The sequence below is a fragment of the Athene noctua genome, chromosome 2 (genome assembly GCF_965140245.1).
Source record: "Athene noctua chromosome 2, bAthNoc1.hap1.1, whole genome shotgun sequence".
Lineage (NCBI taxonomy): Eukaryota > Metazoa > Chordata > Aves > Strigiformes > Strigidae > Athene > Athene noctua.
Window position 1 is genome coordinate 32,061,574 of NC_134038.1, and position 14,746 is coordinate 32,076,319.

Sequence of the window (14,746 nt, forward strand, 5' to 3'; positions counted from 1 at the left end):
CTCCAGCTATAAATTCAGATGATACAGGTAAAGGGGATGATTTATAAATAGTCAGGAAACTATCAAAAGGAGAAATGGTCCAAAATAATGGGAAAAGTAATCTTCCATGGTTGGTAGGATGAACATGAAAGAACAGACTTTTCTGCATAGTAGTATATGATACATGTGCTGCACAGCTAAAATATCTGTAGAGTTGAAGTAGCAACAGATTCTGCAAGAACTGATGATGCAAACTGGAAGTGTGCAATTGCATGCCCCAGGCTTCTGAATCTGATGGAAATCTCCATCACCTAACAGTTTCACTTTTAGGGCATGTTTGTCTGGTGTGACAGAAGTTCACCTAAACCTTTCTAATTTTGTCTGATCTGACAGCCCTTTGGAAGAATAGTAGTATTGTAAGCTGTTTCCCAACCAGTATAAAAGTAACACTCAAGACACTAATATTTTCAATTATTTATTGTGGCACTTTAAAGCATATAAACTCCATTGCTAGGTGTTTCAAGCCAGTTTTAAAAAAAAAAAATAAATAAAATGAGGCTTTAAGTTTTAGGCAGTATTTCAGTAGATTTTGGTTAAGAATTTTTGGAATGTTACTAGACAGAAAATAAGTTTTTTGCTAGGAAAACAAAGAGTCTTCTCAAAATAAGGTTTCCTTTCTGTAAAGCATGTACACCACTGCTTAAGTTTATCGTGTCCATTGGCTCACCAGCATATATTTTTTTCAGATAAGAAATTTGTGGGTTTGAAACATGAAAAAACAAAATAACCCCTGAAAATACATTCCTCTACTGAATCGCCAGCAACACTTCTCTTATAAAGTAAATAGAATTGAGTGGGTACAAATAACATGAAAGTTAGAAACAACTCTAGAGCCTGAACTCTGAATGTGTTTTCCATTTCATATCTTACTACCTTAGTAATTGAGGATGCTGGTCAAAACTCAGCTTGCTATTAACCATTCCTTGCCATATATTGCAGTATCTTGAACTGAAGGCAGATTGTAGTAAAGCCTAAAACCGAACTGGGTTTTTGCTCACTTTAAAATTCCACTATAGTAACATTTCCACTTCATATATTTGACAATTTATTTAATAGCCTCATAAATTCAGAATAGTTACATAATAGTTACATCACTGCTTTTAAAAAGGATTGCACTCAGCTACTCAGTCCATTGAAATACTAGAAAACAGGGAAAAGGAAAATATGGAGTGTAAAGGAGCTCTGTCCACTGAACTGAGTTTGTAGCAAGTTCCTACTGAACATGAAGATTCCTCATGCTTTCTGGTAGACTCTAACACACTTGACGCCATTCATGTCACATTCCTAGAAGATAAAAAGATAGATTTGTTAATTTACCTCCCTACAGTGTTTACTGAAAAAGATCTTTTAGAGTTACTTTTCAGACTACTAGCCAGCAGCACACAAGAATCAGAAAGCAGGACTGAACTCACCACCACCAATTGTCCATCCACTAGTTTCCGTGTTATTATGGTCTTCTTGCCATCCCATTCCTGCTCCTGAACCAATGACCCATCATCTTTTAAGTTGACAAGAGTCTGAAAGAAGAATCCAAACATGAGTATTTTACCCACAACATTTGATGGAGACTGAGGCTTTCCAAAACCTTGTTCCAAAGGAAAAATTCCCACTCCAGCTCACTCAGAACTGATTTTGCCATTGAATTCTACAAAGCCAGGATATTATCTTAAATGTTTTATTGATCTTCACTGCTTGTTCACTCACTGCTCTGACACGTTCCTGTGTCAGGCAGACCTTTGACAGCATGCACAATTTCAATTAACAAAAGCAGATGATGTTCTCTGTTCATCTCTTTGTATATGGGCTTTGAGCTTTTGTGTAATGTTTATCTGACCTTGCAGTAATAGATGAATTGCCAGCGTGGGGCTGGAGGAGGGGGAAAGGTACACAGAGCACTCACAGATGAGACATATTTGAGGTTTTGAATGCGTATTGTCCCTACTTGGTGCAGGGAGAAGTTCTCTGCCTTCTAGAACTGGAGATTAGGGACTGTGATTCACATGTATGCCTTGTGTGTCTGTTACCCCACTGCACAGAGCCAGGCTCTCTTGTTACGTAAATACGAGACTGAGCAGAAAGGTTAACCCTAGGGCTGAATTGCCTCTGATTAAACATCAATGGGATTCTTTCCACAGGCTTCAAATGAAGTGGCATTTGGCTTTAACAGGGATTTAGAGGTCTGTTAGTTTTACTAACACAATGCTTCTGCTACAAACTGAAAACAACAAAATACACAAGACATTATTGGTTTCAGCATTTTTCCCCCTCTTTGGAAGTTGCTTAACCCACAAAAAAGTTTATTCCAGTGAGACTTACAGAGACAGCTGCTCACCAATTAAAGCACTGTTAGTCTGGATGTCAAAACTGATTTTTAAATAGCATCTACATCTGTAAAACACCCTAAGAATTGTGGGTTTTCTTCAACAGAAGAGTCTAGTATACTGACCTGAGTTTTCCTGCCATCTAATGTGTTTTCCTCAAATTTCTCACCAAGCTTGAAGCTGAACTGTGAAGTTTTGAAGGTGCTTTCTGTTTTTACAGTGATTGTGTCCCCATCCTTAATAATGTAAACATCTGGTTTGGCCATGCTTCCCATTTTTCTCATGGCCATACCCACACCTGCAAAGCAAGAGGCACAGAGTGTCACAAAGTCAGTTAAACCATAAGGCTTAGGGCTACACAAGAATTCAAACACCTAATTCCCATTTAATTAAGCACTTAAGTACACTTGTGAATCAAAGCTCAAGAGCCACAAAGAAAGAGGATGTTTTAAATTACCCACTGATGAGAAAGGAAAAAAAGGCTTATTTGAAGGGTTATTATTTTGCTTCCTCAAAGAACTAGTTAAATCTATTTTGCCCTCTAGAGGACTCTCAGACACCCCAGAACTCAGCATTGGATTTTTAGAGAAAAACAATAAATAGGAAAACAAACAAAAGCTTAAACTAATATAAAATTATTCCCTTCAAGTTCTGAACACTTTAAAAATTCTACAGATTATTTTTGACAGATAAATCCAACTGCATATTTATTACTTACTCAAATTCTCTTTCATCACTCTGTACCCAACTGCAAACACAATTTTTAATAAAATTTCATCCTGTACATCCCATATCCAAAGTCTGAATTTGTGAATTAGAAAACCATTATGCTGCAAAATAGTGCTTACACACAAGAAAAAATGACTGTGAGAAATGAGCTTTTCAAATGACCAAAAGTTCATCATCTGGACACAGCAGCCTTCAAAATTCTTCAGAAAAAATTATTCACCCTGCCTTAGCCCCTGCGTGCACTGTTTGAGGAGTGTGCTGGAGTCTTTGATCTGAATGATGAAGATATGAATAAGAGGGTAGTCAGGCAACAGATGTGAATCCATCAAACTGGGAAGTGCAGATCTGAACCAAGAATTGATAAGCAATCAAATGGCGCAGAAGGTGCCACTAAGTCAGTGAGTGTCGGGGCTCTGCAGCTGGTGTAGTTAGAAAATATCACGTAACAGCACAGCACCCCTCAGTGTACAGGATACTTGGGTGAGGGCTGAGTCCACAAAGCAAAGATTACAGTTTCCTTAGGAGGTGGAAGCAACAGAGTACTTTCCAGGCACCACTTCTCCAAACACAACTGAGATTCCAGGACTGAGCCTTAAGCTTGAGACTGCAGAGCGAAAAACATCCCTCCCTCAGTCCAACTTTTCCGTCCAGAATTGAAAATTGTCACACTGCCCCCTACGCCCATCCACCCCTTTGCTGTTGTGCAGTCCGGAGAAATCGGCGAGTTCTGATCAGCTATGCCTTGGGATCCAACTCAGAGATGAGCTGCATATGTTTTCCATATGGCAAGGAGTGAAATTCAAACTTCTTTATCCTCAAATGTTCTTTTAGACAGACTGAGAAGAATCTGCAGAATCTCCTTTATGGTGCATCAATAGGATCAAGGGCAGAGAGTTTCCTAAGTAGTCAGTGAAGGTGAGATCCAATAAAGTACTGGTTCCTAAAGTATGACTTGGAGTAAATTTAATTGCCTAAACTGTAATTGTAAAGGAAAAGTGACCAGTATAAGCTTCCATTCTAAACCCAAACAAACACCACCCAGTTGCTGCCTACTCATGGGAGGTGCTCTGCAGTTACAGCAGTTAATTTCTACTTTGAAGTTGCAACTTGGCACATACCTAGCCCTGGCTATTAGACCTGAGCACCGCAGCATCCTAATCCACATATTAACTGATCTGATAATACGTGAATTTCCTCCGAAGTCTCCCAAAGGGCTCAGTCCAGGCTTTCTCACATCATAGATATTACATGTTGACAGGGCTCTCACAAAACACAATTACAGCCACTACTGTCCACAGAGTGTAAATGCAGTGATGGCTTTTGTATTTTACATGAAGACCTAAATCCCTTCCCTCTCCCTCCAAAGACATTCAGGGTCACATCTTCCACCTCTTGAGAAAATATCCTAGCTTTCAGCAGTGAATAAATTGCAGAAAACGATAGTTCCTGGGCTACACAGACAGTGCAAGCTGTCTCTCAATCACCTGTTGGCCAGGATGCTCACAGGGAGGGGGTAAATCTGAGCTTACAGAGGGGGCTGCTCCTGGGGTTAGCTCTCTGCTGGATCCGGTAACTTTGTGTTGCAAAATGCAGGGCAGCCTGGACGCAGGGATAACAAGGCAGGACAATCCCCCTGAGATACGGGTGCTGCCCATGGGAGAGTCCAAACAGCCTCTGGCAGTGCTGCCGGTTACCCACAGGCAGGCGACCCGGTTCGGCTCTCCCGTGGGGAGACACCCAAGGCGACTCCCCGGGAAGGCAGCCCCGGCTCCGCAGGTCCCTGGGTGACCGCCCGGGCGCCGTGGGCCCGGCCCTGGCAGCCGCGCTGACCTGCGGCCTCCACCGCCCCCCGTCCCCGTCCGGAGAGGGCAGCGCGGAGCCCGCTCCCCTCCGCCGGTCCCGCCGCCTCGGGCCGCCCCGGCCCCCCGCCCGGGCTGCGGGGAACAACCCGGCCAAGGGCAGCCGGCCGATCGGGGTGCTGCCGGCTGGGCGGAGGGAAGGCGCGGCACCGGAGCGTGCCCGACGCCACCGGCACCTGCCTCCCGGCAGTTACGGTGCGAAAAGGGCTGCCGACATCTTCGGGACGCGGAGCCGCAGGGCGCAGCTTATCCCGGGAGGAGGGGGCTGCTCCCGGCCGGCGCTCCCTCCCCGGAGCCGGGAGGGCGCGGAGCCCCCGGGGCCGCATCCCGGCGTCACCCCCCCGCGGCCGCCGCCCCGCCGCAGCTCACGGCCGGGCCGCCCCCGCCCTCGGGCCCAGCCCCGGAGCCCCGCACCGGCCCCGGGGCCGCGCCCGCCGCGGACCTTGGACAGAGCCTCGCCGGGCGGCGGCGGCGCGTCCCCACGGCAGCTCCCAGCCCCGGGGCGGCGGGCCGCCGGCTCTTACCCAGCTCCTTCATATACTCCTCGAAGCCCTCGCTGGAGACGAGGCACCATTTGCCTAAAAACGCATCGATGGCCATGGCGGGGCTGGGGCTGGCGGCGTCCCTGGGGAAGCGCGGAGGCAGGAGGACGAGCTGCAGCGGAGCCGCGGCCGCCTTTATAGCGGGGCCGGCCGCATGTGCCGCCGGGGAGAGCCAATGGGGCTCCCGCCGCGCCCCGGCCCCTGCCCCGCCGAGACCCCGCCCGGCGAGTCCCGCCCGCGGCGGCGGCAAGACCGCGCACGCCCCGCCGCTCCCCGCCCTCCTCCCGCCCGCCCCCCGCACCCCCCCGGCCCCAGCCCCCGCCGCCCGCACCCCGGGCCCGCAGCTCCCCGGGACGGCACCGCCGCGCCCAGAAACGGCGGGACAGCGCCGGAGCCATCCCGCCGAGGGACGGCGCGGCCCTAACGCGCTTCTTGGGACACAAGGAGCACCCGGCACCTACCGCGGCGAAAGAGTCCGGTGCGCTGTGCCCTGGCACCCGGGGGTCCAAAACCAGCCTCCGGGGTTTTGGATCCAGGGAAGTGTTCTTAAGGCTGGGGCACTGTATCCTGATTTACGCCGGTTTTTACGAATCATGCTTTTTATGGTTAATTCAGGAATGAACGAGCATAGGGCATCATACAGCGCAAGGCAGAGCAATAAGGAGGCAGCCTCCCCAGGCAGTTTATAGGGGTCTGATGGCAGGGGCCCTCCAGCATCCCCCCGAGTCCCACCGGTAGATCACGCATCACTGACTACAGCAGCCCACAGCTTGCTGCGGCCTGGGAGCCGCCCTGTCACATACACACAGTGACCGGGCAGCAAACGAGATCAATCAAAACAGAGAATTAATGCAGGTACTTGCAGCACACGGGAAAAATCAAACCCTGAGTGCAACTTCGTGCTTTAGCACTGGAAAAATGCAGATTTGGTACCTTGGTTTTAGTCTGTTGAACTGCAATAACATAATTTCTACTCAAAGGAAAACACAGCAGCTGCCAGTACTGTACACTGGCACAGAAGTACCATCATAAAATACACACAGTTCCAGGCCCTGTGAGGTTTGGGCCAATCTTTAGTCGAATTGTGCCAGGCAAGCAGAGAGATTTACTGTCATATTCTGAGAGAAAGCTGCTACTTCTAACTCACAACAGAAATCCTGATTCCAGTGTATCCCCAAGATTTGTTTCCACCATCAGGGTTATGCCCATCTCTGCCTCTTCTGGCCCTGTACCAGACTGGATGAAACCAGTAGCTACATTCTCCTGACCAGAAAAACAGAAATCTGAAGATACGTTTAATGCCTGGATTTTTTGATGGAGTAGCCGTGACTACATTTCTCTGCTACTACTTTTGTGGAGGAGTTTAAGATTGAGGTGTCAAAACCGGAGAAGACAGCAAGGTCTCTGTGCTGGTTCCACCATTTCACAACATGAGAAGGTACTGTGAATCCAAATGTTTTGCTGCAAAGAGGCCGCTTCCCTTCACGCTTTGCAGTGTTGTAACTTAGCAGAGCTAAACTGAATCAGTTTGAAGGTTCAATACTTTCTAGAAAAGGTCAGATTTGTCATACACTAAGTAATCAACTCATTTTTAACTGAGCTTTTTAAAAAAATCCTTCTCTTTAACTATCCTTCCCTACTGAGCTGCCTTTAATTACCTTCACTTCTCTGACTATACACTTGCTTTTAATATGCAAACAACACTACAGCGTCTGCTCATAAGGCAGCAAGCCATGTTGCTTTTTTTTTTGTCATTAAGTAGGTACATTGAAACACAAGACTTTCAACTTCCTTTGACTTTTATCTTTTTTTTTTTTTTTGTCTTGTGCAAGAGACTTCAGAATAAAATTTGAATTAGGCTGATGTTTACTACCTAATTCATGGTAGCAGAACCAAAATGCCATCCATCTCGCAGTTCTATTCTGGTTGCTTACAGAAAGGATAACTGAAAAGCAATTAGATTAGGGATCAAACAGAATCACCTCTGAGGAATTAGGAAGTCTTCAGTCTTGTAAAACAGGGACAATTTCTCGAAATAGAAGTCTTGGCTTTACTCCATGTATGCAAAGAATTTCAGATTCACATTTCTGCAATGATGCCTGCAGATGGCTTACGATACGCAAATACTGCTCAGGTATAAGTGCTGATAATGCAGCAGCAGTTGTAAAATCCACTATTTCCATCTAGTGGTGAGACAGTATTCCAACTGGATGTACATGGAGATCCAGCTACCTACCTGTGCAGAACGTTGCCTTTTTCGAATCCTCCCACAAGTCATTTGGTTTGGTTTATTCTCCTTACAAATTCTTCAGGTCTAGGCATGTAAATTCATTAAGATGTAAGAAGAAAAGAGAATCTTATCTCTCTTTTCTGAAATGCAGACTGTTAGCATACAGTGAAAAATCTCTCAATTTCTACAAAAATCTAATGTTTTGCAAATTAATCTGGTGATATGGATTACTGGCTGTGATACAGTCAGTGCTGCATCTCAAAAATTCTTTGAAACAGGGTAGGGCTGAAATTTGTGACATCTCACATAGCAAATGAAGTAATTAGAAGGACCAGAGGTGTATCCTTCTGGGTAAGGTACAAGTGGACTGGGCTACAAAACGTGATATTTTTTACTCTGACTGTACATTATATATATTGGTCAAATACGGTTCCGACTTTGACAGCCAAAATGAAATGGTCAGCCGTTTGGAGATGCTTGGGCCACAGTGATCCGTCTCTGTAAATACCAATTCCTGCCTGGTTTGAGGCTACCATCATGGTCAGTTGTGTTTTGTGTGTGTAGGCTCCTTTTCTCTCTAGATATACCCAAAGAGAAGCAGTGAATACACATATTCATGTGGAAAGCATTGAATTCCTATGCCACATATTGCTGTTTCAGCACTGAAGTTTTGCTCATTTCCACATTAAACTATACATTGTCCAAGAGAAAAAGAATCAAATTTACAATGAGAAGTGTAAGTTTTTCCGTGGAAATTAGCTGCACGGAAAGCACGTAGCCACGGTTGGGAGCAACCACCACCTTGGCAGCTTGGGCCTGCCAGAGTGAATCTTTTCCTGAGGTAGTCAAGCCCTTGTGCCTCGTAGGAGGGGAGGCTATTACAGTCCTTCATTACCAAGTGCAAAGAAAAAGACCAAGGCAAAAGAGTGCACAGAGACCTTCGTTCTACTCCTTTGGGCAAGCGTGCATCGTGCAGTGATGCTTCATCTGATGTTGAGAGTTGGGAAGCTGTGGCCAGAAGTGTTTGAGGTTTCTCTTCACGTAGCCATAGCATCACCCATTTCATGCAAGGTAAGCCATATTTTGTCTTTTGGAGTCATAATACCTGCTGCTTGGGCAGGGCAGAGCACCACCTCCTCATCTGCAACATATCGCTGATCAGGTTGCATAGGAGGTGTAACTTTTTCCCTAGACCTTTACTCATTAAACTGCCCATATGTTTAACTTGGAAGAAACCCAATCTGATGGTGTTATACTTTGCTTTACTGTGTAAGAGGGAGGATCTCACTTTCCTTCTAGGATACAGACATACTGTGTATATATATAGAACCTTCTCTAAGTGGTAGGCTTCTTCTAGACAAGATTACCTCTTAAGAAAGCCTTTAAAAATTGCCAAGAATATTGGACACCACAGACCAAATTTTACTCTTCAGACTATCCCTAGCTGTGAAAAGAATTAAAGCAGTCCATGAATAATAGTTACTCAGCCCCAGGGCATGGATGAGAGAAATTGCATAGGTAGCACAGCTTTGTTTCTGTTTCCTTGTTGTACAAGTGTGGTTTTCCCTTCCCAGCCATGTCATCATTGGGCAGACATGATGAAACACGTGCTATGGTTGCATAGCTGGCCTAGGTAAGCTTTACTCCAGTGCAGGAGCTACTTGCTTGGGCAATAGTAGACCAGGGATTATGAAACAACACATGAACCTGCAAGTTTTCGTTTGTATGTCAATATGCACAAGATCTTCTAGTGTATTGACATTTCATTACCTCTGAGCTAAAAGAGCTGGGCATAGCCTGTGTTTTATCAGTGAGTTTTGTGTGATACTTCTCAGTTTTCAAGTCAAAACAAAGCCATCTTACTCTCCATAATGGCTTAGCCTAAGCAGTGTGGGTCCAAGGCGTCCTTGCTGTGGTTCTGACCACTGCTGCATCTGCTCTGGGTGGCTGGCTGCTGGGGACAGGCAGGCTCACGCATGCCCGCGTGCAGCGTCGAGCCAACTGGAGCCCCCATCCTTGCTGATGCCACAGAGCACTACTATAATGCAATTAACACACCGGCAACCTCAGCGTATGTCCTGCACACTGTCAGCAACGCGTTCAAAGCAAGTTTAAAGGGAAATGCTTACATCGAGGGCAAAGTTTACTGTGGCAATGGTGTGACAGCCACCAGTTGTATCCTGCCTCAATGACAGGAGAGAAAGCTCCAGAGCCTGCAGTGACCAGAAAGAGCACTCCAGGCTTCATTTTCCTCATTTCAGACAAAAAAGACCTGATGTCCGTTCCAGCCCAGCTCACAGCAACTGCAGATATACAAGCTTGTGTCTAACTTTGGAACCTTTGAGAAATCCTCTTTATTTAGCAGCAGTATCTACCCTGAATAGCAAACACCCACATATTAGGATAAAAGTATTTCTATTTATCTTCAGAATTTGATAATCCACATGGTCATTACAATGTTAAAAAAGAGATCAGGATGACTACAAAAGCATATTAGCAGGGGATACCTGCTCACAGAGGGGACTTTCAGACTGGTAATACTCTGGCATGGCTGTTTAGAAACCTCAGATGTACAAAAAAAATTTCCCAAATAAATCTATGAATAAAGCCAAATAAAAACCTCAGCTTTGGCCTTTCTGTGTGGTCTGGAACAATAAGGACATAAGGGCAAGGACAAGGAATGGCAAAATGATTTGGAGTAAATTAGGAAGAAATTTTTCACTGTGAGGGTGGTGAGGCCCTGGCACAGGTTTCCCAGAGCAGCTGTGGCTGCCCCCTCCCTGGCAGTGTTCCAGGCCAGGTTGGACGGGGCTTTGAGCAACCTGGGCTAGTGGAAGGTGTCCCTGACCATGGCAGGGGGGGTGGAACTAGATGGTCTTTAAGGTCCCTTCCAATCCAAACCACTCTACGATTATATGAAATAATGATAAAAGAAATATTTCTACCAGTGATGAGTAATTAGCCTATGAAATTTAGAATCATACATTACAGATGAGCACACATCCACTGGATTTTGAAAGGTGATTATAAAGTTTTAGCATTGCTTTTTTGATTGCATATTATGAGTTTCATTACTAAGGATATTAATCTACCACTATGAAGGTAACCTCAGGAAAAAAAGTTATAGATCTATAGTTATAATGATTTCACTACTTTTCATTCTCAGGATGACACCAAAGAAAGCATTAGAGCTCTAGAAATCTGGAGGGCAGAGCCTGATCCATCAAGGGGAGGGTCTTCTCAGTGTGATGTGGATACCAATGCCTTCCCCAGCATCGTGGAGTAAGGGGGACTTAACTGTTGTTCTTCCTGTGGAGCAAAATCCTGTCATAAGGTGTTAGGAATAAGTGTAGCCTGTCCACCAGATCAGGGCTCCCAAAGGATTTCATCCTGGGACAACAAGGGCTTAGGTGTGAAACAGATCCTCAGGCCACTGTTGATGAAGGATAGCTTTTGCCAAAAAGCAGTCTCCTCACACCTACATGCAGTGGGAAGAGACAGGCTCTCCCCGTGTTGTGTCGTTCAAGCATTAGCTTCCAGTTCTGACTTGCCTTTCAGAAAAGGCCTCCTCTTTCATGGACTGTAGAATCTAGGGAAAAACATTTGGAAGCTAAAGTTAACTTTTACTATTATCCTGTTCCCCTGGCCAACACATTAAGTTTGCCAAGTGTGTTGACTACATGATTCGTGTTCAAAAGATCTTCTAAGAAAATTCTTGCCTCTGGCATCTCAGGCAACCATGCAGGACTGGCAGGTCTTCTCCAGTTTGTTGTTCTAGACTTGAAAAGCCACATGGTATTTGGGTTTACATAGAATCATCCTTGATTCCCTCTCAAGATACGATCTTACATATCTAATATCTAGGCCAGAGAAAATCTATAAGGAGGTAAGAAATTACATTACGGTTTCCTGATTTTTTCCTATGCTTCTGACACAAGATAACTTCTGGTACTGATTCTGGCTCTTTTACGTGCAGCTTAACCTGATACTGATCTACTTATGTGAAGGAAAGCAAGAATTAATCATCCAATTCTTAAATTTGCCATTTCCAGTAAATACTTTGGAATTCATTTGAGAAGTGGATTTCAAAGACAAGTTCTATAAAGCCCCACCTAGAAAAAAGATACTTTAAATAAACTCCATAAAAATAATTATCATTTATTTGTGCAACTGATTTGAACCATTCACTCACCAGCAATGAAAAGACAATTCAGTGAATCTGTACAAGAACTGTGTTTGAGATTACAAATTTGCTGGCTTTGTGTGCTGACCATGCTATTTTTACAGTAAGGCTGGTCTTTGACTCCTTTCTGAAAAAGGGTGGAGGGGTCAAAAGAAACAGAGAAGTAGTGCCTGAGTAAGGAAGGAACCTGCTGCTCTGCCTCCTGCCTGTCCTCTGAGTTTCCTGCAGGGATTGCCAGTCTGAGTTGTGAAACCTGTCCATAAAGGACTCCTCTTTCCCAGACTTTGCTCAAACTGACAGAGCATTTTCTTCACAAATAGGTCTGCTGGTTCACTTTTCCTGCTATTTTGTCTTAAATGTTCTTTTCATATGTAAGCAAGTCAAACTGCCTCATCCAGTGAAGCACAATGCTGAGATCTCCTTTGATACACTAGTAACCTCTGCTGGCAACGCTGCCAGCTCGTAGGAGACTGCTTTAAATCAGAGAAGCAGTCTCTACACTCACCTTAAACTCTGTTTTCAAGCACCACTTTGAAACTTAATAAGACATGATCAAAATCTGCTGGCAACTCCTTTGCCCTCACACCTCTAACATCTACCCCTGGGCACAGCCTTAGTTTTGTAAAATATTGAGAAGGCCAACTCAACGTAAAAACAATTCGCTGTTAAGTTAAAGAGGATCAGAAGCAAAGCAGCACCTCTAACCATTTGTGCTGCTCTGCCTCAACGTTTCTCAGCATACAGAGCGAGGGTGAGCTGCAGGAAAAGAACAAGCTGTCCACCACAAGCAAAGCACGTTGGCTACTTGAAGCTACTGCAAGCTCTTGGCAGACAATAAAAGGCTCAGAAGAGTGACTCAGGCCTTCTAGAGAGAAAAGGTGAGACTGGATGAGATCAAATAGTACCAGGAAGGAAAAAGGCTGTTACGCCAGGAGAAGGGAGGAGGGAAGTGGAGCTGAGAGAGGCACTACTGAAAGGTGACCTGTCAGTCTGAAGGTGACCCCAATCCACCTAGTGGAGAAGCAGGGCCCAGCATCTGGGGAAACCGGTTGCACACACAGATGATGAGGTGGGCAGTAAGCCAGCAACTGTCGAATTGTAATTCTTGAACTGTAAGGGGCGCATACACCTGCCCAGAGAGAGTATGCATGCAGAAGATACATTTGGGAATCAAAGTCTTGAGAACTGATAAATACAGTCCAAGGATGATGAAACTGGGGGGAAGTGTGTGGTTCCTTACACCATATAAACTCCTTGGTCATTCAAAATTCATATATAGTAGAGGTGAAGAACTAGAAAAAGCCAACCAAAACTAGTGCATTCTTCCATATCTAACAGGGCAAATACTTCTGGGCAATTTTCTGAAATTGGTAGATGACACCTTTAGCATGTTCACAAACAGCAGAAAAGTATTAGATTGCAACATTTTCAAAACAACTGAGATTTAAAGCATTTTCCACTCCTCAAGGGGGGTTTGCACAGCAATACGGTATTGCACCTATGTTTTCCTACAATATGTCACACAAAATTGCCCGAAGTGAGATTCCCGCAAATAACAAAGAACAGAATTTGAACTGGCATGCATGTACTACCTCTGGTAGCATGTTTGCACTTGTTTCTACCTTGCAAGAAAGGCATCAGGACGCTGCAATTCTGTACTTACTTGTGCCTGCTAGTAGTTAAAACTTGCTATGGAAATATTCACTAACAGTGCTGCTCCCAGTGCTGCAAATATTTAAAAAGGGAGCAATGCTGCAAATGGGAGCAATGCTGCAAAAACAATGCTGCAGATATTTAAAAAGGGAGCACCCTGACCAGCTAGTATTATCTGAACAGCACATACATCCGTTTCAGGACTATTTTCCCTACACAGTGACAAGAACTTACAAATAGGTATTTGTATGATAAACAGGTCTAAAATGATTCTAATAACTGTTTTAAATCTCCAGGCATTAGAGATCTAGGCATTTTAATGTCATCACCTGCTATCAAGACACCCTACATGGACATGGTGTTTCTATTTAGCTAATCCTAGTGTTTTTAGGGCCTGTTCCAGTTACTTTTATATTTAGGCAAGCGCCCACATTTTTGGTGGGGTATAGTAATCAAGATTAGTGGGCCAGGGAATAATAACACGCAAAATCGATGCTCACCCAGCCCCGCTCTGTTCTGCATGACTGACCTTAATACCCTCTATGTCCACAGCCTTAGACTGTGCATGTCAGGAAGATGTCAGAGCAGCAGGTCGTTCAGCTTTGTTTCAGTCGAACAGCAGCAGAAATTGATACTGCATGAACAGCTTGCAGCAAAGTTATGTAAATGCTTACAGAAGAAATTCATTAAAGATTATCTTTAACATACTCCAAAACCAAATTCATACCTTTATCTATATGGTACAGGGAGAACAATTTTCTATGTATTAGCATAATAATCACCAGAGGAGTACCTCCTTGCCCATATTGCTTGTTTATATCACTTCAATATTGTATTGAGAATGCACATTTGTAGCTTTATTTTTCTGTCCTGTACGATTTCCTTTTGTATCTTACATATTCAAATCCTAGTCATTACTTCTTTTTCATGCACAAAACATACTGGAGTTTTACCACTGCAAATTGCAACTACTAGCACACACAGCAAAAGCAGCATCAGTTAATGCCTCATCCACTGAATTGTCAGCCATCTCTCAATGGCTACGTTATAGGCCTTTGGCCTAACCAGGGCAAAAAAATTGCTGCGTGAAAAGGAAAGCACCCAGTAAGAGCGTGTCTTTACAGATGCTTATCCATGCAAGTGAATAATTAAAAAAAAAAAAAAAAAATCAGCTTCTTCCACAGTGGAAA

General features: G+C 44.5%; 1 protein-coding gene across 1 annotated transcript; it reads right to left on the reverse strand.

The window, feature by feature from the left end:
- Window positions 1-441: 441 nt before the first annotated feature.
- On the reverse strand, window positions 442-5,677 carry LOC141957384 (fatty acid-binding protein 5). The gene is made up of 4 exons (XM_074898786.1): window positions 5,473-5,677; window positions 2,486-2,658; window positions 1,452-1,556; window positions 442-1,323 (listed from the first exon to the last, which is right to left on the reverse strand). Exons 1-4 carry the CDS (start codon window positions 5,546-5,548, stop codon window positions 1,273-1,275), a joined length of 405 nt encoding a protein of 134 aa, XP_074754887.1. The 5' UTR covers window positions 5,549-5,677; the 3' UTR covers window positions 442-1,272.
- Window positions 5,678-14,746: the final 9,069 nt, after the last annotated feature.